Consider the following 20,639-nt stretch of genomic DNA (forward strand, 5'->3'; position numbering starts at 1 on the left):
CTGTCCGACTCCCTCCCCCCTTCTGCTCTCCCTCTCCCCTTTACGTTCTCTGTATATGTCTGCCTGTCTCTTCTGATTGTTTGTGGAGTCGTTTGTTGGACCAGTACATACTGCAGGGCCACCCGCAGTGGTGATATATATATAAACGAAAAGCGAACGAACAGGTGCGCTCATCCTCCCCACTCCCACTCCCACTCCCACTCCCTCCCCTTCCACTTTCTCTCTCCAGCGCATGTTGTGTCGAAGTGAGGGGGTGGAAGGGTGACAACGCCCCAGACCGAGACTCGGGCATTTCACTGTGCTCTGTGTGCTATCTGTGTACAGATGAAGACCGCCAGCCGGCTCGTCGTCGCCTGCTGTCTGCCTTGTCTTCATCCCCCGCCACTCCTCTAGCCGCTCTGCCAGTCTTTGTGTGTGTGTGTGTGTGTGTGTGTATGTTTGGTGCATCCGTCGCGGATTCTCCCCCATTCCTCCCCCTCCTCTCCCCCCCTGTACTCCTCTGTGATTCTTCTTGAGTATTGCCTAAACCTCGCCAGCGTCACCACCCTTACGCCTTTCGGCGCCAGACTAGAGGCACCCCTCTCCCCCCTTCTCTCTCCACATTCACACACATACACACACACCCACCCACCCACGTCGAGTTTCACATGTCCGCTCCAGAGGGGGATCGGCAGGCGTTTCTCCGCCTTATTGGGCTCACGGACACGGATATGTTCGACCCGGCACATCAGTCTGCCGCTATGCCGAATGCGCAGGCCTCCCTGAAGGGCAACCCGACTGGGCGAGCGCAACGGGGGGTTAAGCAGAATTCATCGCTCATGTCCTCTATGGGCGGCCTTTCCCACTCCGCATCTCTCGGTGGCGATACAACTCAGTCCTCGCTCATGGCCACCACGAACACTCCACGCGGCACTTCTCCGATCAGCGGTAGTGGGCCGCCGTCCTCATCGAGGCTTTTCTCCACACCACGTTCCGTGCACTGGTTGGACGAGAGCAGTCGTGCCACCTCACACGTATCGAAGCCGCCTCATCAAGAAGGTGCACTGCGCACCACCGTAGCTGCTCTCAGCGACGAGCTGAAGGAGAACGGCAACCGCGCCTTCGAGGCTGGTGCCTTTCGTGAGGCTGTGGAGCAGTACACGGCCGCCATTGATGCTTTGTCTTCCAGCTCCTCACATAGCGGGGTAGAGGTGCTGCTGCTCGCCGCGCTTCACAGCAACCGCTCCGCCGCCTGCTTGCAGGCCGCACACCAGATGCCTAGTGCTGAAGATGCTTATACACGCGCCTTATGGGATGCAGATCGAGCCGTGGCCTTGCGCCCGTCGTGGTTCAAAGGGTATGCGAGGCAGGGCGATGCCTACTTGAAACTAAAACGGTACGGCACCGCGGCGGAGGCGTACGAGATGGCAGTACAGTTGGACCCGCAGAATCACACTCTGGTGAACGCACTGGCGGAGGCACGCCAACGGGCAAAGAAGGCGGCGAGGGAGGATTTGGAGCTGCGTCGCACCACACGCTCGACCGCAAGCGCGATGTCATCCGCCGCATCGACCATGACCGATCACACCGCCTCCTCTACTTTGTGCAAGGAATACGTCTGCGGGGTCTCTGCACCACCGCAGGAGAAGGCCCTACGCTACACACACGAGGATAGTCGTCATCGCAGTGGACAAACGCAGCAGATGTGGGCCAGGCTGAAAAACGAGGTCGAGGCAACGGTCCACGAACCGACCGGTGATGCTTATCGACTGCAGCAGCTCGAGCGGTTCCGGGCACGGAGCAGCAATGATGTGACGCCAACGGCACAGAAGTCCGCAATGAAGAGACCGTTTGCCAGGGACGCGGCTTCTGCGTCTGCAAGTGCACCGACCTCTGCTATGAAGCAGGGGAGGGATTTTTCGGGGCATCACCACAGCCCAGCGTTCAAGACGGACGTCGACGCAAACACCACAGCCGCTGCTGAGGAGAAGTCTTCCCTGTCGCCTGTTTCGAACTTTTCCACCGGGGCGCTGCCGTCCGCCTCTCAGCCGCGGCCGCGTCGTCACTCTTCTTCCCCTGCGACTGGTGGCATCACGGAGGCAATGTCCGCTTTTGACGGACCGGTGCAAAATGTGCGTGACGTGCCTTACGAGTTCTCCAGTGCAGCCGCCTCGGCGTATCAGCAGCGACTGCTCGAGGCCTTCCGCAAGCGTAAATCGGCTCAGTAATGAAAGCCCTTGACTTGCAGGAGTGAGAAGGGGGAGGGAAGGAGAGGAGTGAGGGAAGAAACGAGTGTGACTGCAGTTGATGGCAGCCGCCTCAATCACCACAACTCATCCATGTATTTTATACTTTTCTTCACCATCGTCCCGATCGAATTTGCCTCCTCCTTTTTTTTTTCTTTATATATTGTTTTGCTCTTCGTGTATAGTCCGTCACTGTTATTGTGTGTGTGTGTGTGTGTCTATACATGTATGTACATACACACACTCACCTCTTTTTTTTTCTTTATGCATTTTTGGACCTCGTGTAAGTGTGTGTGTCTGTGTGTCTGTGTGTGTGTGGTGTCGATGTACAGCTGAAAGGTCACCGCACAGCGTAAGCCCTCCCTCCCCCCTCCCCTCCTCCTCCTCCTCCCCCGTGTTGTATGAGATATTTCTATATAATTGTTTTCTCATCTGGAGGGAGAGGGGAGGTGCGTGTGCCTGTGTGTGTGTGTGTGGTGTCGATGTTGTGTCCCCTCTCCTCCCCTCTCCTCCCCCCGTTATTAAAGGGATGAGAGGATGGGGAGTGAGGGCCAAACGGGGGGGGGGGGAGTTGCACAGTGTGTTCAAGTGGAGAATGGAGGGAGGGACAAGGGTTATGTATGTTTTTAATTCATGAGTGAGCAAAGACAAGAAGAAGCGAGACGTGTGGTTTAGCGCTTCCAGAGATCTCTGTGGGCTGCGTTCCTCGCGTGCGCGCACACACGCGTGTGTGTGTGTGCGTGTAAAAGTGGCGTACGACCCTCCCTTTTTTTTTTTTCTACCCCGTGGAAAAAAAATGAACTGAAGGAAAAATGGCAGGAACGGCAGCGACGCTTGATGCGATACCGAGATGAGAGGGTGTAGGAGTTGAAAGAGAAGACAGGCATGGGCATGGGCTGGGGCGGGCTGGGGGGGGGGGCGGGGGTTTACTCTCTCATTCTGTGTGTGTCTGTGTGTGTGTGTGTCTCTGTGTGTGTGTGTACTGTGCCGAGACTTTTTTCAAGAGACTCCCTTCCCTCACGTCATCGAGTGGGCCCACTATGCCCTTGCTGTGAAAAAGGGCGAGTGGTGGTGGTGGGGGGGGGAAGGGCGACAGTGTGCGCAGATGCGGGCTTTGCTCTGTGTGTGTAGGCACACACCGCCTTCTCGGTGGTCCCTTCCCTCTTCCCCCCCCTACTCGCCCTTATTTCGATCTACTCACGAACATACCACTGCTCATATTTACACGCTTCTCGTCTTTCTCCCCTCCCCTTCCTTCCTCTTTCCTTCCTCACTTTATTATATCCGATTTAGGTTTGTCTGCTCCGTGCACGCATTACCCCCCCCCGTCCCCCTTTTTGAGCGCTTTCACAACCGCGCCTACTCAAATTCTTTTCCCCTTCTCTGTATGTCTGTGTCTTCTTATGTTTCCTTGTGTGTTTGACCCCCCTGTTTCTTGTTGTCTTATTTGTACACTCTTTTCTGCTCGAGAGTCATGTCGGAGGAGTTGATTGCGCAGTGGACGAAGCGCGTCTCTGATGCGGCAGAGGAGTTGAGTCGAATGGAGGAGGACATCAATGCCATCAAGCAACAACGTAAGTCGCTGAAAACAGACATTCGAAAGTACGAAGACGTCGTGGCGTCTGAGAAGTGTGTTCTCCTCACTTCACTAGAGAGGGTAGAGGCACAGGCGAAGGACCTCGGCGCACAGTGCGAGGCCACGCTAACAGAGAAGGATCGCGTGGAGGCGGAGTACATGGCCACCCTGGACGCCTACGAGAGCCTTCATTTTTACGTGCGAGAAATCAAAGATGCCGAGGAAAAACTTCAGAACCGGGAGGACCTCGAGGCTGCGCTGCAGCGGGAGAGTGTTGAGTGGGCGGAGGAGGAGCACACACTGCGCCGAAGGCTCCATCAGCTTCAGCAGCAACAGGCACAGGCCCGCTGCTCGCAGGAGGCTGAGCTACGCGAGTTGGAGGCCCAGCTGTCAAATGTCGAGCACCGACAACGCGATGAAAGGGCAGCGCGGTCTGGAGAGGCTACCCAAGCAGCTCGCGGCGTGCTGCGCAGCAGTCGGCAGTCGACGCCAGCGTCATTCAGGACTGCCACGTCCGCTGCGGAGGACGCCTTTGTCAGCGCCCACGCGGGCAGTGCGGTGCCCACCAAATTTGCCCAGCTCAAGTCGTGCTTGAGGGCACCCGTCGGTAGCAGCACAAGCGGTAACGTGGTAACCGCGGTCCCCCGCCCCTTCACTGCCGCTTCAGCTCCCGTAAGCCGGTGTACCTCGCAATCGTTGGTGTCTGATTGTACCACAAACGGCATGCGGCGGCAGGCTGTCAATGACTGTGATCCGCCATCGCTGCGGGTATTACAGGAGATGCGCGCCTATTCGCACGGGGCACCAGGGAAGGCCGGAGTGCGCAAGCGCGACTTCCTCGGGGACGCTACAAACAAGCAGTGATTTGGCCCCCCCCCTCCCCGTGTCCCCCTCCTCCCTCCTCTCTCTCTCTCTCACTCCAGCTACTACTGCGTGGAGTAGTGATATTTATAGATAGATCCTTTTTCTCTACAGTGGCGTAGATCTTTTCCAAGATGGATGACGCGAGGTGTGCTTCCGGGCCCCCTGCGCAATGCTTTGGTACCACTTCGCTTCCTCTTTTTCCCATCGTACTTGTGCAGGACAGCCGAAGACGCTCGACCACGCAGCGTCTCAGGCCACGTTGGCCATACAAAGATATCCTTCAAAACAAACAAAAAATAAACAACAACAACAAAAAGAAAGAAACCCAATATTAGAACAGGATTACTAAGATGTGCCTCTATGAAGAGTCGCTTTGTCGGTGCATGTGTATGTGGAGGTGGGTGAGTGGATAGATGGATGGGGGTCAGGGTGCTCCAACTGGACCCAAGAGACTCTGGCTGTGCGTATGTGCCCTTTTTTTTTTTTTTTGGGCACAACCGTGAAAGTCCTGACCACCTCCCCTTCCCCCTCTCCACCTCACTCTTCGCCGAATCGAGTTCAGCTTTGGTCGGTCACATTAGCCGCACATTTTTGTGTTTGCATGACCCGCCAAGACACCGATCTCAATTCTTTTGCCATTGTCTCTTTTTTCCCTCCATACCCACGAAGGACAGCGGACGGCGCACAGTGTGAGACGAGTTGCACATCCGAGAGCGGTCGTGCAGCGTGACGTGCATGCACACCCTATTCACCAAAGGCACGCGGCCAGCGGCGCTTGAACTCAAGTGGGTTGCTTCTGTGGACACTCCCCTTACTTGCAACTGCTTGTTGGCCGCCCCCCTCTCGCCCTGTAGTGCACCTGGCAGCTTGTCGCCGCAGAACTCTGTCACCCCAGAGGGATCTGCAGTACGGGATTCAGAGCTTTGCTTCTTCGCTGCCTCATACGAGCTGACGTCATCTTCAGGGCTCGCTGCTGTCCCGAATGTGTCAGAGGTGAGAGACGTGGTCGAGTCTGGGGACCCGAGGCACGTTGGCGACTGCGCGCTTTATCAATGTTTAGCCGCTGGTGAAAAAGTTGTAGCAGGTGGGACACTCGTCGAGGTGCAACGTTGTACGTCGGCGCTGCCTGGCGTCTTCGACCTTGTTTCGGTTCCCTTAGGTTTCTTCGGGATTGAGGCCCCGGTGTCTTCCGCCGACGCGCCACCGTGCGTCATGATGGCGTGCACCGATGGCAGTGTGCGAGTTCTCGATCCTTTCAAGCTCAGCCCTCTCATGGACCCCCTGCATGGCCTTCACCCGGAGATGTTGACCAGCTGCACCCCGCTTCACTGTCCAACCCCGCACCTTTTGTGTTCAGCTCACACCGGAGCGGTTTTTCTCTACTCACTGGCAGAGCGGGTGGTCACTCAGGAGCTGGAAGGGCACGAATATGACGCGTGGTGCACGGCGATGCTGCCCACTGGTGGATGGTGCTCTGATGCCCCACTCGCTTCTCGGGAAAAGAGTCGTCATGGCGCTGGCGACGACGCCAACAGCGAAGCAGAGGCGGGCCTCATGCTCACCAGCGACCGTAGAACTAGCGTGTTGCTGGCGTCTGGCGGCGACGATGGCTACTGCAAACTTTATGACATGCGCACCAACACTAGCCGGGCCGTTAGCCGAACACGCTTTGATGCCGGAGTGGTTTCGATTACTTCTGTCCTGAACACACTCGATGGCTTGGCGACCGCTCACACCACGCCGTATCTGCTGGTGGGCTCGTACGATGAGTCCATCTCGCTCATGGACGTACGCGCCATGCGGCGTCCCGTGGCACAGCGCGGCAGACTCGGCGGAGGCGTGTGGCGTACGTCTCGCTGCCTTCTACCGCTCTGGGACTCTGGGGTCCCCGCGCCAGACACAGTCAGGGCCGTGGCAGGTGGTGACGAGGGGGACGTGAACTTGTCGCTACTTCTGGCCAGCGCAAAGGCCCATTGCCCCCGCAGTGAACTGAAGCGCCCCCGGGCTACACAAATGATCGCGAACGGGTGGGTCAATACTGCCAACGTCCTTGTGCTGCCGCTGATGCAGGGTGGGGCTGCACTCCTGCCGTACGACGTACAAGCCTCTGCGGAGGAGGTGTTCGGCAACGGAAGCGTGCCTCTCACCTACTTCTATGCTGAGGGTGCGGAGGGAAACTCGGAGGCGATGCCTAGCGCCACGGCCTTTCCAAAGTTGACAGACAACACCCTGGTATATGATGCAGCAGTGCTCCGACCGCTCGACTGGACAGACTCCTCTGGTGCGTCGACAGCAGAGGACAAGTCCGCTGCTGTGCTGGCCACCGTCTCCTTTTACGAAAAGCGCATCGATGTGTGGACAGTAACGGTAGGACCGCCAAGGGTGGGGTCCCACGCCAGCAACCCGCGCGAATCGCAAGAAGGCGGAACAACATCGTCCGCACGTCTCTGCTGAAGGTTTTCGCACACAACCCGTGCGAGCGCAAACCATGGCTGTGTGTCACCGCTGGCCGTGCCCAAGCCCCGCTCCCCCTCCCTTTTCTCGAAAGGTTTGCCTGCTCGAGTTGACGTGCCTGGCACATCCCTGATTAATCCCTCCTCTTTATATATAAAAGAGATTTTCGTTTTTAAAAATTGCCCTCCCCTTCGGTGTTGCGTTCAACGCAGTGTGTCTGCGTCGCCCGTTTATCGTCTTGTGCTTATGTGTTGTCTTTGCACGTCCTTCACAACGTTGCGCCTCTCTTCTTCTGTTCTCTCTCTCCTGTGTCTACCCCCTCCTCCCTCCTCCTCCCCTCTCCTTCCCCCTCCTCCCTTCCCCCCCCTCCACACACACACACACACAAGCTGCTGGCCCTGCATTCGCTTCTTGCTGCACAGAGCAGGAGTTGTGTGTCTACACGGGGGAAGGGGAAGGCGGAACGACGCTGGCACATTAAGAACTCTTTGCGTCATTCTGCTCTTCCCTTCCCGCAGGTGTCTGGAGGGAGTGGTTGGCAAGACGCTCGAACCCATCGCTTCGTGCACAGACCAGCTCGTTTGTGAATCCGCCACTGCTGCAACTGGGCTGTGACGTCATCGAGCCTCTGTTATATCACCCCGCTTCGTGCACTGCGCTTTCCCCCACCCACGATCTCTACCACTTCTCTTTGACCTGCGTTGGAAGTGAGCTTCACGGAGGAGGGGGAAGGGGTGCACTCACACGTTTTGCGTATCATTCGCACACACACGCGCGTGTCTGCGCTCTCTACGCTTTCCCTCACTTCCCCCACTCAGGGGGCATCATCCCCCCCCCCTACCCCCTACCCCCTACCCCCTCTCTCCCCCCTTCCCTTCTTCCCTTCCTTGTGCGTCTGTGGCTTATTCGAATCGTCCCCTCGCACGCGTGTTTTCGTACGAGCTGGAGGGAAAATGTTTCGGCTCTCTGCCCCCCGTTGGTCGATGCAAAACATTTTGCACGACATCCAGGCCGCTGTGGAGTCGCGGTCTGCGTTGGCGACCTCGTCTTTTGCCCAGCGCCGCTCTTTCTTGGTTGCTCTCAGTGAGGAACTCCACCGCAACCGCGATCAAATCATCCGTGCGAACCGGCGCGACTGCGACCTCTTCGGGCAACAGCAGCAGCAGCGAGGCACATCGTCTGTGACGATACCCCCTACGCTGCCGAGCACGAGCACAGCATCGAGCGCGCAGTCCTTCTCATTACATGGGGATCATACGGGGTCCCCACTCTTTCTCGGTCAGCCGTCTCATCGCGTAGGCGATACACATCCTGTCTGTGCGGTGGCCGGGGGCCACGAGGTCACCGCGCCTCTGGCGAATGGCGCTGATGCCCTCCTCGCGAGCTCACCACGCCGTCAGACTTCTATCGAGTATGTCGCGAGCGCAGCGCCAGCTAGAGGCCGATGCCAAAGCGTCGCGGCGAGTAGTGCTGTGAGTGGTCGCACAGACGCCAACTTAGGGGGCGCCGACTTGACTCTTGAGAAGGCGGCAGCAGCCGCGGCTAAGCACGGCGTCGCCCCTGGCGCAATGACGTCGCAAACGACGAGCGCCCTTGGCATCTCAGCCTTTGCCACGCCTTCGCAATGGGCTACCGAGGGATCGTTGGCATCGCCGCAGCCCGGGTCACTGACTGTGTCAGGTTATGTCACTCGCACTGAGGCTGGTGGTGGGGGCGGACACCTTCTTATCACCTCTGACAACCACTTGTCCATATCCCCGCTGCGCCTTGACAAGTTGCACACCACTATTGAGTTCCTGCTTCGCCAGCCGGACCCCATCGCCATCCCGCCCTCTTGCTGGTTGCATCAATATTCCGAGAGGGGCAACGAGGAGCCTGTCCACTCTCTAAGCTTGCAGGGCTCCTTCGATGAGGCTCGTAGCCACAGCTCACATGCGCTGCCATCGGTGGGAGAGCTGCGGGCCGGTGGCGGCGGATGGTGCAGGCGACGAACAGACCAACTTGAAGTCTACGAACTCTCCGTGCCACTGGGCATGATTGGCATTCTTTCACGGTTTCGCCCGCGCATCAGTATTGATGCAGTCGCGATGGGTTTGTTCGCAGGCAACACCGTCCTTCTGGATGGCGGGGTGTCACTGTACTACACAAATATCGCCCTCGTTGCGACAGTGCGCCGGGCGCTGACGATTGCTGGCCTGTCACCGAGCTCGGTGGTGTGTGTGGAGAGCTACGACGCGGCTCACCGCAGCACGAGCGAGTGGCTGCAGCTGCCCGACTACGTTGACCTCGCTGTTGTGTGCGGGCCGCCGAAGCTTTTCCAATTCGCTTCTCGGCACTCCACCATCCCGTTGATGCGCGCAACTGGGCAGTTCAGCAGCGTCTACGTGGACGAGAGTGCGTCCTTTGAAGTGGCGGTGGAGGTGATACTCAACTCCAAGTTTCAAAAGCTCGGGGCCGCCAACGCCGTGACGACGGTTATCGTGCACCGAGACTTTCCGCGCTACACCGAGCTTTTACTAGCGCTTGCCGCTGAGGGCGCCGTTCTGCTTGGTGATGTCATCGCTCAGGAGCGCGTGCCAGACTGCGTCGTGGAGCTGGCAAGTGAGGAGGAGTATCAGGGTCTTTCTCAATATGGGCTTCGAGACGCTGCCCGCACACTGTGCGTGAAGACGGTGGATTCTCTTGCTCAGGCGCTCTTCTTCATTGAGTCTTTCGGCTCCAAACAGAGCGACTGTATTGTCGCGACAGATCCGGCGGTGTGCGCCACGTATTGTCGGCAGGTCGACACGGCTGTCGCTCTCGTGAATTCCTCCACCCGCCTATCCAGCGGCGTACCGCTCGGCTGTGGTGTCGACTTTGCCATCTCCACCTCGAAGACGCACTGCAGGGGCCCGCTGACAGTCGATATGATGACGACACGCAAACTTGTTGCTCGTAGTCTCTCCACCAATCATGGCGCGTTGCGTTGATTTTCTCTCTCTCCCCTTCCTTCTCCTTCAAGAGAGAGAGGGTAGGGTGGTGCCGGTGGCGGTAGCCACCTTGTCACTGTTGCCACAGACGGACCACTCATCCGCGCTGGCTGGGGTGTGGGGTGAGGGCGCGCCTCTTCCGTCACCGTCCAATCGCCCTTCTCCTGAATTCCGACCGATTTTTCACGTCACACTTGAGTGCCGATCCACTCGAGCGCCGCCAGCCTCCATCCGCTCTCTTCCAACCCCCCCTCTCTCTCCTCGACACCACACACACCACAATGTTTCATGTTTAGTTCTGTAATGCTGTGAAATAGTCTCCCTCCCTCCCTCCCTCCCTCCCTCCTCTCCCTCACTCCCTCCCTCCCACTTCGAATAACAACAACAACGTGTGACAAAGTCTCGCAACTTTTCCGTGAGTGATGCTTTCGGGTGGAGAGTGATGTCTACTTTCATCTCTCTTTCTCTCTCTCGCACTTTGTCCCCCCCCCTTCTCCTCCCCCTCTCTCTGCCCCCCCACACACACACACACCTCTACATGTACATGTATATACACATGTGTATTTACATGTATCCTTGGGAACCTGATTGTCACCACACCATGTCTACTGTCCTCCCAGGGTGTGCCATACCACACGGTCCATGTCATATCGATGCAACGGGGAGGACAACAGGGCTGCCGGCGTGTACCCCAGCGTTGTGGATCACATAACTCCCGGCCGCGCCAATGACCACCGTTCGCTGGCGGCGCTGCGAATCGTTCGGGATGTCCTCCTGATGGAGGATTGGTTTGTAGAGCGACCCCCACTGGCTCTTGCATTTGCTCATCCATACACACGGCTATGGTGTGAGATGTGGCGCACCGAGTACATGGGCGACTTTTACACCCCGGCTGCGCACGAGCCGAGTGTGGCGGAGTCGTCACACCCCACACAGAGACGCGGCAACGCTGTTCCCGCACCACCGCCAGCCTCTTTTCTGCGTATCGGCTCGCACCGCCTCCGCAATCCGGTTTCCGTACCCGATCCCGCTCACCCGGGTGCTGCCGACATCCTCAGCGGCGGCGCTCCTCTGAATTCGTCGTCGTCTCTCGTGTCTTCTCATTCACCGTACGCTACGGCGGCGCAGCGAAGAATGCGGTCGCTGGTGGCCCCCGTTCTGACTTACCCCGTGCAGGCAGCCGCGGCGGAGCCATTGTCGTTCTACGACGCTGCTGTCGTGCGCGGCATCCCTGTCGTAGACCCCACGGCTCCCTTGTACACCCTGGAGACCTACACGGAACATATATTCCGCATGCCTATCGGGATGAAGCTCGGCCACGTGCGCCTGTTGACCCTGTGGCTGCCGTATGACGGACCCTGTCACCCTGCTCAAGGGAACCGGCCTGTGCGGCTGGTGAGGGGACTCTTCAGTCACGTGCCGGCAGCGGTGAGACACAGCGCTGCGAACAAGGCGGCCGCTTGCATCGATGCAATGGAAAAAGAGCGGGCCGGTCGTCAGGGGTCACAACAGATGCCGGCACCTGCCGTCTCTACGCTCGGTGTCAGCGCGAGTTCTGGCGGTGTCGCCGCTCTCGACATTGACTCGTGCGTCACTGCCACCATCGATGACGGCAACGATGCGTCAGCCGAACAGAAGAGCGCTTTCATGACGGAAGAAGCGATAGCTGACGACTGGGAAGCGGTTGCGCTGGAGGAGGAGGCTCTGTTGGAGCAGCAACCGGCGTCCGTGTTGACAGCAGCACTGGCACCAGCGACCGCAGCTCCACACGAGGGTGGCCATCCGAGTACTCTAGCGATTCCTCAAGCCCAATCACACTTGCCCACCTTTACTACCCATAGCGGCCCATCCCTCTTGGCTGGTGCCACCGAGTCCACCACCACCACCACCACCACTGTCCTCACCGACACCAGTACTGTTGTCGCTGCACCGGTGGCGCGTGGGGATGCGTCTGCTGTTATCGAGGGCGTGTGCGTCGCCCTCCCTCCTCCCTGCGGCTGGTGGTTGCGTCGAGGGGTGCAGTCGGCATCCGCCCCACACGGTCCTCCCTTGCCGCTCTACGCCCATGCTATAGAGGCGACGCGGCAGTGGCTAGAGTGGCTTGAGGCGGTCGCCGCGTGTGGGACGAGAGGCTGCGACGCACTCCCAGACGAAAGCGATGGCGATGTCGCGCAGTCATTTCTTTGTGGGGTGTCGCTCAGTGGGTGGTCATCGAAATACGTGCAGCCCACCATCGTGTCGCGAGCGGAGTTTGCGCGGCGCAGCGTCCCAGTTAAACTGGAGGATGCTATCTCCTCCACTCTGCCCTTGCGCGGTCTCCACGTCGAATCCTCGGTTGTCGCGCTTAAGCGGCTGCTGGACGGTGGAAACGGCTCGCGCGGCGGTCCTCGTGGCCGCGCAGCATTTCTAAGTACCCTCGTCGCCATCGACACGCCGTACTTGCAGGACGTCGAATCGGATGGGTGCGTAGATCGCGATCGACTGGCTGTGCGTGACGGTGGCGGCACCCCGGGTCTTGCGTCCGCCTTCACCCAGTTAAGTGGTTTGCGCTTTCTGTGCGTGAACCATTCTCGTAACGTCTTGACGGAGGCCGCCTCGGCATCGTCAGCGCAGACCCACGTCCTCGGTTCTCGTGTCGAGGAGCTTCTCCTCTACGGCATCACGAGTCTTACTGCGCCCACACTGGCATTGGTGGGACGCTGTTGTGTGTCGCTACGCACTGTGGATCTCACCAGTACTGACATCGGGGATGACGAGCTGCGCGCTTTTGTGTTCGGCACCTGGGAGTCACCTGACAAGGTGGGGGAGGAGGGGGGCAGCGAGCCCGCGGCGTGTCCAGAGAGGTCGTCTCCGCTCGCGTGCCTTGAAGAGGTGCGACTGGTTGCCTGTCGCAGACTCTCGCGCGTGGATGCTCTGGCTGCGCTTCCACGTCTACGCTGTTTAAATTTACAGAGCAGCGGTGTGCGCCACGTCTCAGACCTTGCAGGGTGCCGCCTGCTGGAGGAGGTGGTGCTGACGCGATGCGAGCGCGTCACGGAGCTGCACCCTCTCTGGAGACTCCCCCGGCTTCGCTCTGTCGAGGCAGATGGAGTCCGTCAACTACAGCAGCATCGAGCACTCATGCCGCCCTCCGCCTCTAGCGCGGAAAGGGGGGACGACGACGCCGACGACGACGCCGACGCCTGCTTTGTGGCTCCTCTGGTGCGTCTGAATTTGGCACAGGCGGCTGCGATACGCGGCGCCAGCGTCGGTCATCTGGCGCGGCGTCTTGGGGAATTCAACGAGCGCTTCAGCACCTTGGCGGTGCTCCTGCTCGATCACACCGATGTCGACGGTGACACCTTGCGTGCCTTGGCTGGCCTTCCAACGGTGGAGGAGGAGACTGGCGGCTTCACGGAACGGTGCCGATCGGTTGCTTCGTCGCTGAGAGAGCTCAGCCTTGTGGGCTGCGCTCGCGTGCACCACCTCGGCCCTCTCGGCGCCTTGCCGCAGCTCACCCGTCTGGTGGCGGACCAGTCCGGTGTCGAGCGCGTGGACGGCCTCCAGCACAGTCGTACCCTTGACTATCTCTCTATGAGTCACTGCACTCGACTATCGGCCATCAGCCCCCTTGCCTACGCGACTTCACTGCGCTGCCTGGATGTAAGCCACACACTGCTGAATGATGACGCGCTGCTACGCTTTGTGTACCCGAATGTCGTGGACGAGCAGGCAGAGCAGGGACATTCGCACTTGGAGGACGTCGCAACATTTACTGGAAGTCGCCACCAACTTGTTCGCCCCGGTTTTGTGGCATCTCAAATCGAAGAATTGCGTCTATGCCAGTGCGTATGGCTGCGTCACATCGGTTGCGTTGCGCACCTCCCACAGCTGCGTAGGCTCGATGTGGGCCACACAGCGGTGTTTGACCGTGACTTTGTAAGCCTTTTTTTCCGCGCCGAGGTTCTCCTGCGCACGCTGTCGGGCTTCACTGTTCACCCTTCCCGGGATGAGGTCGATGACGGCACCGAGCCACGGCTGGTCCATCCGCCGGACGAAGCGGCGCTTCTTGCTGCCTGGCGAGAGGATCTCGAAGGCGGGGTGGCGGTGCCGCCGCGAGACGTGGGCAACACCTCTGCAGAAATCCTCGTTCACCGCGATGCCGACATCACACCGTTGATGCCGCTGCGCACCGTCGAGTTCGATTTGTGCGTCGGCGCTGTCGACACTCTCACGCACGTTTCTCTTTTCCGGTGTGTGGCAGTTCGTTGCATTGCCCCCTTGGCCCTCTTCCATCGGCTATCGTCACTCGATGTCACCGGGACGGCAGTGGACAGCGCCTCCCTCTTGGTGTTCGTTAATGTGCTGTTGGAGGGCTGCAGTAGTGGTGGGGTTGTCGACCTCCCGGTGATGCGGCTTGAGGTGGAAGGTGGTGACCTGCGCCCAAGGCCGATTTCGGTGCCACGGAGAAGATTCGCGTCTGCCGCATCGCCTTCCGTGGGCGGCCGAGTCGCGGATGGCCTGACGTTAGTGCCGCCTCGTCGGCGTCAACGTCCTTTCACATTGACGAGACTAACACTGGGGTGGTGTCACTACCTTACAGACGTCCGTTGCTGCGCGGCCGTGCCGTCTCTACACCACCTCGATGTAAGCGGGTCCCCAGTTGACAACGTCAGTATTGCAGCCTTTTCCCCCCGTGGGACGCCCGCGTTGTCGGCGACGCCGGCAGAGGAGACGCTGTGGTGGTGGCAGCACCACCGCTGCTCGCTTTTGTCTCTGAATGTCGCTCATTGCCGCCGTGTGACTGACATTGCGCCGCTTTTTTCGGCACCGCCCAACTCGTTGTCTGGCGGAAGCAGCAGCAGCGATGGTGGGGGGTGGAGAGGAGGAGGGGGGGAGGGGGGGAGGGAGGGAAAGGGGTGGTGGAGGAGGAGTTCCCGGTGTACTCCCGTCCCCTCCCCCTGCGGAAGGTAATTCTCCACCAATCCGGGGTAACGCTCACCAAGGGGGAGATGCGCACCCTCGACCCGTGGGGTCGCTGCCTGTTTGTGCAGTAGTCGTGGCGTGTCTGCGTATGTTATAAGGACGGTTGCGTGTGTGTGTGTGCGCGGCTCCCTCTCCTCATCACTATGTGCGCTTGCGTTCACACCGTCTCGTGCTCAGCCCGTTTCCATGCATGAACCCATTCTCTACCTCACAAACAAAACGTGATTTCTTCGCCCCCTTCCCCCCCCTCCTCCAGTGTGTGTCGCGTTGTGGCTTTGTGTGCATATGCAGTGGTGACGACGGCAGCGGTGGTGGTGGTGGTGGTGGTAGGCGACCTGCATCGCCCTCTCGCCTCGCCAAGCGGCTCTCTCTCTCTCTCGTCTACCTGCAGCACGCACCAACAAGAGGTAGGGATAGCAACGCATCCAGGGGTCCATGAGAGCGTCACTTGTTATATCGCACTCACCTCTCCCCCCTTCATCCTCTCTTTTTTTTTTTGTTCTCTTCGACCATCTTGTAGCATCACACTATTGTGCTACACACGCACACACACACACACACACACCCACACATACACCTGCTCCCCCCCCTCCCCAGTTTTTCCTTTTTCTTCCACATACCCCGCGCGGGGGCCCTTGTTGTGTGTGTTGTGTGTGTGTCGAACTGTGTGATCAAGCAGCCGTATAGATGACTGAAAAAGTCACCACTAGCCCACCGATGGAGACGCCGCATTTGCCTGCCAGTCACAGTGACTTGGAGTCTAGCGGCATGCCCACAGGAGATTCGGCCGCATCTGCAAGTACGACCACCTCTGCGGAGGATCTGAAGCGCTTGAGAGCGCTTGGAACGCTTCTGGTCAACATGGGCGCTGCCTCTGAGGAGAAGGTCTTCGGCTCAAAGAACTCGGCCCAGATGCTTGCGTACCGTGAGCGTCGCATGCCCGAGCTCCTTGTCATCAACCGCCCACAGGACGACGCGGCTGCGCACCCCTTTATTTGGTACAAGCCCTGGACGTGGTGGAACAGCGGCGCGCAGGTGTCGCCGATTGTACTGTGGAGGAGTTCGCTACAGGAGGGAAGCGCTGGCCTCTCTCTGGCAGCGTCGGCCACTCGGTCTGTAACGAGTACACAAACGGAGGCGGACGTCGTAGCGCCACCGCTGCCGCCAGATGCCGGCGCTCCTAAAATGGAAACATCAAAGAGGAAAAAGGGGCTGCCTGTGGTCGACATGCGTCCGTTGACGGATGAGGAGGTGGACGCCCTCACCCCTGCCGTGCGCGAGGAGCGTGAGAAGCTTCTTGGCTCGGAGAAGCGCATCCACGAAACACTCCAGGGAATGGAGGACACACGATATCGTTACTTATTGCCCTCGCGCGACCTTAAATGTGAGGCGGAGGTGATGGCAGTCGTGCAGTGCTACACGGAGCGCAACGAAGCCAACTCAGCCTCTCGCGCCGACGATGGGGGCAACAGAGCGCGGGGTGAAGTGAAAGCGTCGCACGAGGCGTCTGGCAGTGGCGTGGAGAGAGCGTTGGTGCGGTCCGACTTGTTGGCTTGCGGGCCGCACGTCAACCGTCTTCAAGACTGCGCGGAGTCGATGGTTATGAGGTACAGTCGAGAGGAGTGCGAGGCAGCGTAAAAACAACGTCCCCCCTGTTTTTTTCTGCACGTTTGTGTGTGTATGTGTGGCTGCCACCGCCGCCCGCCTGCCCCACGCCGTGCTGACCTCCACGCTTACGCACCCATGCACAGTCAGGAGTGTACATGGGGGGGGGTACTCGTGAGTCGCTGCGCAGGTGTGTGGGTGGCCTGCATCTCGCTGTTCGGTGCGTGTCTGTGTGCGTACATGCGCACCCAACAACAGAGAGTGGGGCGCTCATCCCTGTCATAATGATTGCAAAATGCCTGTAAAGCATCCTCACAAATCTGCACACACTAGTAGAAAAAACACACACACACACACACAAATACGTTTCGCATTTGTTTCTTCAGTCAGGCCACGCGTTGAGCACCTAGCGCTCGTGTGTGCGCGTTCGCCAAAGAAGGAAAAAAAAGGCGACAACACACAAAAGAGAAAGAAAGAAAGAGGGCGGCTGCGTAGTCTTGTCGAGTGCCTCCATATGAGGGTCCTGGGGACGATGGTCCCTCGTCGGTTCGGCTGCCGCCTTCATTCTCCACACCCTCTGAATCCCGGAGACGTCGTGGCATGTCTCCCTCTCTCTCTCTTTTTTCTGTGTTCTCTGCATGGTTTAGCTTGCATCGTTACGCCCCGCTCCGCTCCGCCCCCCCTTTTTTTTTCTTTGTCAGAGTGCACCACCAACGTGCCTTTTAACCACCGCCCACCGGACCCCCCCCTTCCACACACACACACACGCCCACGCCCACGCCCACTTCACAACTTCTTTGGCTTCTGTGGGAACCTCGCACACGGCAATCGGCCCCCCCCCCTCTTTCCCCCCCCCTCCTCCTTCCTCTTCGTCTGTTGCTTCATATCTTTCTTTGGTCACTCCCGCACCGCCCCCTCCCATTCGTTAGCAATGGGCGGTACTCGTGCAAGTCACAACTCAAAGTTGGTCCAGCGCCATCAGCGGCAACAGTCTCAGGCGCTTGCCAAGTCGTCTGCAAATAAGTTCACGATAAAGCAAAGTCAGTTCGAGCGGAGGCGTGAGGAGGAGCAGGTTCGAGCGCATCAGCAGGTGGACACGCAGTGGAGCACCAGTAGAAACGTCGGCGATGGTCTCCTGTCGCGAAGTGGAGGCAGGCGGGGCGCCAGTGGTGGTGAAGGCCCGTCTGAGGAGGTGCGCGACACACCCAATCCCTTCGCACGTAGTCGCAGTGCCACGGCAAGTGGGAGCTTTACGGCCACCACTCGGATTGCAACAATGGGGCTCGAGAAAATGCAGGCGCGCTCCACCCGCACTACCCGGCGTATCGACCGCTTCAACTTGACCACCGGTGCTGACCCCAGCGCGGCGCCATCGCCGTCCTCACTCATGGGGGTGCGGCGGGTGCGAGAGGTCGAAGGGGGGGAGGGTGTGGCAGACTACGCTGCTGATAATGAAAAGTGTAGCTCTGCGACTCCGCCAGCCAAGGTGATGCGGGCGGAACGTTTTCGTGAGATGATCTCGAACAGCAAAGGCCAGCGCGCGCAGCTGCAACGTGAGCGTGCGGAGCGGGACGCGGCCACCGTGCAGCTCGACGCTGAGATCAACGACCTTCTTCACCTCTTGCCGAAGCGTAACAAACTTGTGGAGGAACAGGAGGGATTCGCCCAGTCCGGCACACCGGAGGTTCGTGCCCTGCTCCAGTGGTACCGGCGTGACCACCAAGCGAAGTGCCTGTCATTGAAGTCTTCAGGCGCCTTCGAGATGCGCACGCTGAGGGAGGCGGCCCGAAACACCGCGAATCCATCGGCACCCTCGGCGAACCAAGTTGATGCCACCGCGCCGGAGAGTGCCACGTCGCGAGATGCGGCGCCATCGTTTCTCGATGCTGCCGATCGCGCTTTGCTGGCCCGCATTCGCACCGGCGCCTCGCGCTCATCAGAGGAGGGCAGCCATGAGGCGGCCACCACAGCGGTGGCAGGCGTTCCTGTCAGGGCTCCATCGGTGACGCAGCAAGTTGCACCTGACGCTGCGACAGCGAGGGCGATGGAGACCACTGGCGGCAGTGGTGACGACTTCGACTCGATGATGCATGCTTTTCAGATGGACCCGCGCCGCGCACACGCTGTTTCTCGTACTCTGACCGGAGAGGAGGAGGCTACCAAGGCAGCGCAGCAGGCATTGTTGAAGGAGGATAGGCAGCAGGTACCATCACTGAATTTACAGGAGCGCGATCAGACGCAGCTGACGCGAGGGGAGTGGGTTGCACAGGGCGGTGATGTCGCCTTTCACATGGACGACGACGAGGCAGAAGATGCTGATGCACACGACGACAACGTGGATATCCCGTCTTCCTTTGAGGGCGACAGCGACGGCGACGGCGACGATGCACTTTCGGTTGTTGAGTCTGAGCTGGACGAGTACGAGAACGAGGAGAGCACGGCAGTGGATCGTGTCGGTGGCTCTGCCATCCTCGATCGCCTTTTCGAGCAGCTGGAGCGAATCGCGACGTCTGCCGCCGGGGAGGCGACGTCACGGCAGCAGCGGCTGCACGAAGTGCTCGTGCAGTTGCACCGCTACGCTGCTCATCACGTTGTGGAGGTGACGAAGGCGTTTCGGCTCGTCCTTGTGGAGGCGGAGCGCAGTTTTCTGCGCGGTGCACGTCGTGGCGGCATGTGTCAGTCTTTGCTCGTGTACCTGTACGCAATCACAAAAGTGTTCCCGGCCTCCGATTACCGCCATGCCGTTATGACGCCGTTTTTCTTGTTTGTGTGCTCTGCTCTAATGCAGATGAAGCTCGACTCACTCGAGGCTGTGCACAGCTACCTTGTTCTCGCTGCCCTTCTTCTGCACTGCCTCAAGGCAGGGTCTGGGCGGTTCTGTGGAGAGGTGGTCGTGGCGGCGCTCAACGTGCTGGCGCTGCAGCTGCCTCGCTCGGCGCTTGAGCCGGCACGATATCAAGGTACCGTGCTGCCGATGCCCTTGTTAGAGCGCGCTGAGCATCCCCTGCTCGACTCCTCCGCCCCCTCCGTCACGCCCTCAGAGGGCAACAGCGCTACCGCTCAGCGCCCATCATACCAGCTGAGGCTGCTGGACACTACTCACTCACCAGAGCGCCTTCTATTGTGCGCGTATCGCCTTCTGCACGAGGTGTGCGACCTGTACCACACCATCCCCGCCTTTCCCGTCATGTGCGCTCAGCCCTTCTTAGCCCTGGATGCGCTGCTGCTGCGACCACCGTCGTCGTCAGCGGTGTCCGCGTGGGCACCGTCTGCGGCGGTGCGTCTCGCTCACGAGGCTCTTACGGTGAGAGTGAGGGACATGGCCAAGCAGGTCGAGAAGCATCGCACCCCATTGGCAATGCGCACGTTCCGGCCGCGGCCCCTGCGTCAGTTCGACCCGCTGCTGGCCGAGCGGGAGGAGAACGCCCTGAAGAACGAGGTCCGGCTCATGAAGCACGACATCCGCGAGGACAAGAAGCGGCTGATCCGTCATTTGACAGCCGAGTCAACCGTGCAACGGCGGGCACAGGAGAAGCGGCACGCAGTGGACGAAGCGCTGCGCGAGAAGCGCTATCACAGCGTCATGCACCAGTTGCAGCAGCAGCAACACTCGATGAACACCGTCGATTCCCTCAAGGCGCGCGCTAAGTCAAAGTCAAGAAAGGGCTTAAGTGGTGCGCCCACCACGTCCTCGTCTGCTGACGCGGGTGCAGAGTGAGTGTGCATTCCACTGAGCAAACAAGAGTACATCGCCCCCCCCCCTTCCCCCCTCCCCCACACATACACACACACGTGTTTCTGTATGTATGTATGTATGTGGGTGGGTGGCTGGATGCGTGCCCCCTTCTCTCTCTCTCTCCCCGCATTTTATTGTCTTTGGGTGTGGGTGTTATGCACTCTCGATTAAAGGCGCTTTAAGCCAAGTAATGAGGCCCGCAAACGAAAAGAGAGGCGATCCCGTCAGGGTTTGCCCGATGCCCC

The 20,639-nt window shown here is 59.4% G+C and overlaps 6 protein-coding genes across 6 annotated transcripts; all 6 read left to right on the forward strand.

The window, feature by feature from the left end:
• Positions 1-647: 647 nt before the first annotated feature.
• On the forward strand, positions 648-2,207 carry JKF63_07599 (uncharacterized protein; the record flags this gene model as incomplete). The annotated part of the gene is made up of 1 exon (XM_067903533.1): positions 648-2,207. One exon carries the CDS (start codon positions 648-650, stop codon positions 2,205-2,207), a length of 1,560 nt encoding a protein of 519 aa, XP_067759965.1.
• A 1,492-nt stretch (positions 2,208-3,699) lies between these two features.
• On the forward strand, positions 3,700-4,665 carry JKF63_07600 (uncharacterized protein; the record flags this gene model as incomplete). The annotated part of the gene is made up of 1 exon (XM_067903534.1): positions 3,700-4,665. The coding sequence occupies one exon, from the start codon at positions 3,700-3,702 to the stop codon at positions 4,663-4,665; it is 966 nt and encodes a 321-aa protein (XP_067759966.1).
• Positions 4,666-5,400: 735 nt separating this feature from the next.
• On the forward strand, positions 5,401-7,119 carry JKF63_07601 (uncharacterized protein; the record flags this gene model as incomplete). Its single annotated transcript, XM_067903535.1, has 1 exon — positions 5,401-7,119. The coding sequence occupies one exon, from the start codon at positions 5,401-5,403 to the stop codon at positions 7,117-7,119; it is 1,719 nt and encodes a 572-aa protein (XP_067759967.1).
• A 3,611-nt stretch (positions 7,120-10,730) lies between these two features.
• On the forward strand, positions 10,731-15,041 carry JKF63_07603 (uncharacterized protein; the record flags this gene model as incomplete). The annotated part of the gene is made up of 1 exon (XM_067903536.1): positions 10,731-15,041. One exon carries the CDS (start codon positions 10,731-10,733, stop codon positions 15,039-15,041), a length of 4,311 nt encoding a protein of 1,436 aa, XP_067759968.1.
• A 699-nt stretch (positions 15,042-15,740) lies between these two features.
• On the forward strand, positions 15,741-16,691 carry JKF63_07604 (uncharacterized protein; the record flags this gene model as incomplete). Its single annotated transcript, XM_067903537.1, has 1 exon — positions 15,741-16,691. The coding sequence occupies one exon, from the start codon at positions 15,741-15,743 to the stop codon at positions 16,689-16,691; it is 951 nt and encodes a 316-aa protein (XP_067759969.1).
• Positions 16,692-17,589: 898 nt separating this feature from the next.
• On the forward strand, positions 17,590-20,376 carry JKF63_07605 (uncharacterized protein; the record flags this gene model as incomplete). The annotated part of the gene is made up of 1 exon (XM_067903538.1): positions 17,590-20,376. The coding sequence occupies one exon, from the start codon at positions 17,590-17,592 to the stop codon at positions 20,374-20,376; it is 2,787 nt and encodes a 928-aa protein (XP_067759970.1).
• Positions 20,377-20,639: the final 263 nt, after the last annotated feature.

This window comes from Porcisia hertigi, chromosome 2 (genome assembly GCF_017918235.1).
Source record: "Porcisia hertigi strain C119 chromosome 2, whole genome shotgun sequence".
Taxonomy (NCBI): domain Eukaryota; phylum Euglenozoa; class Kinetoplastea; order Trypanosomatida; family Trypanosomatidae; genus Porcisia; species Porcisia hertigi.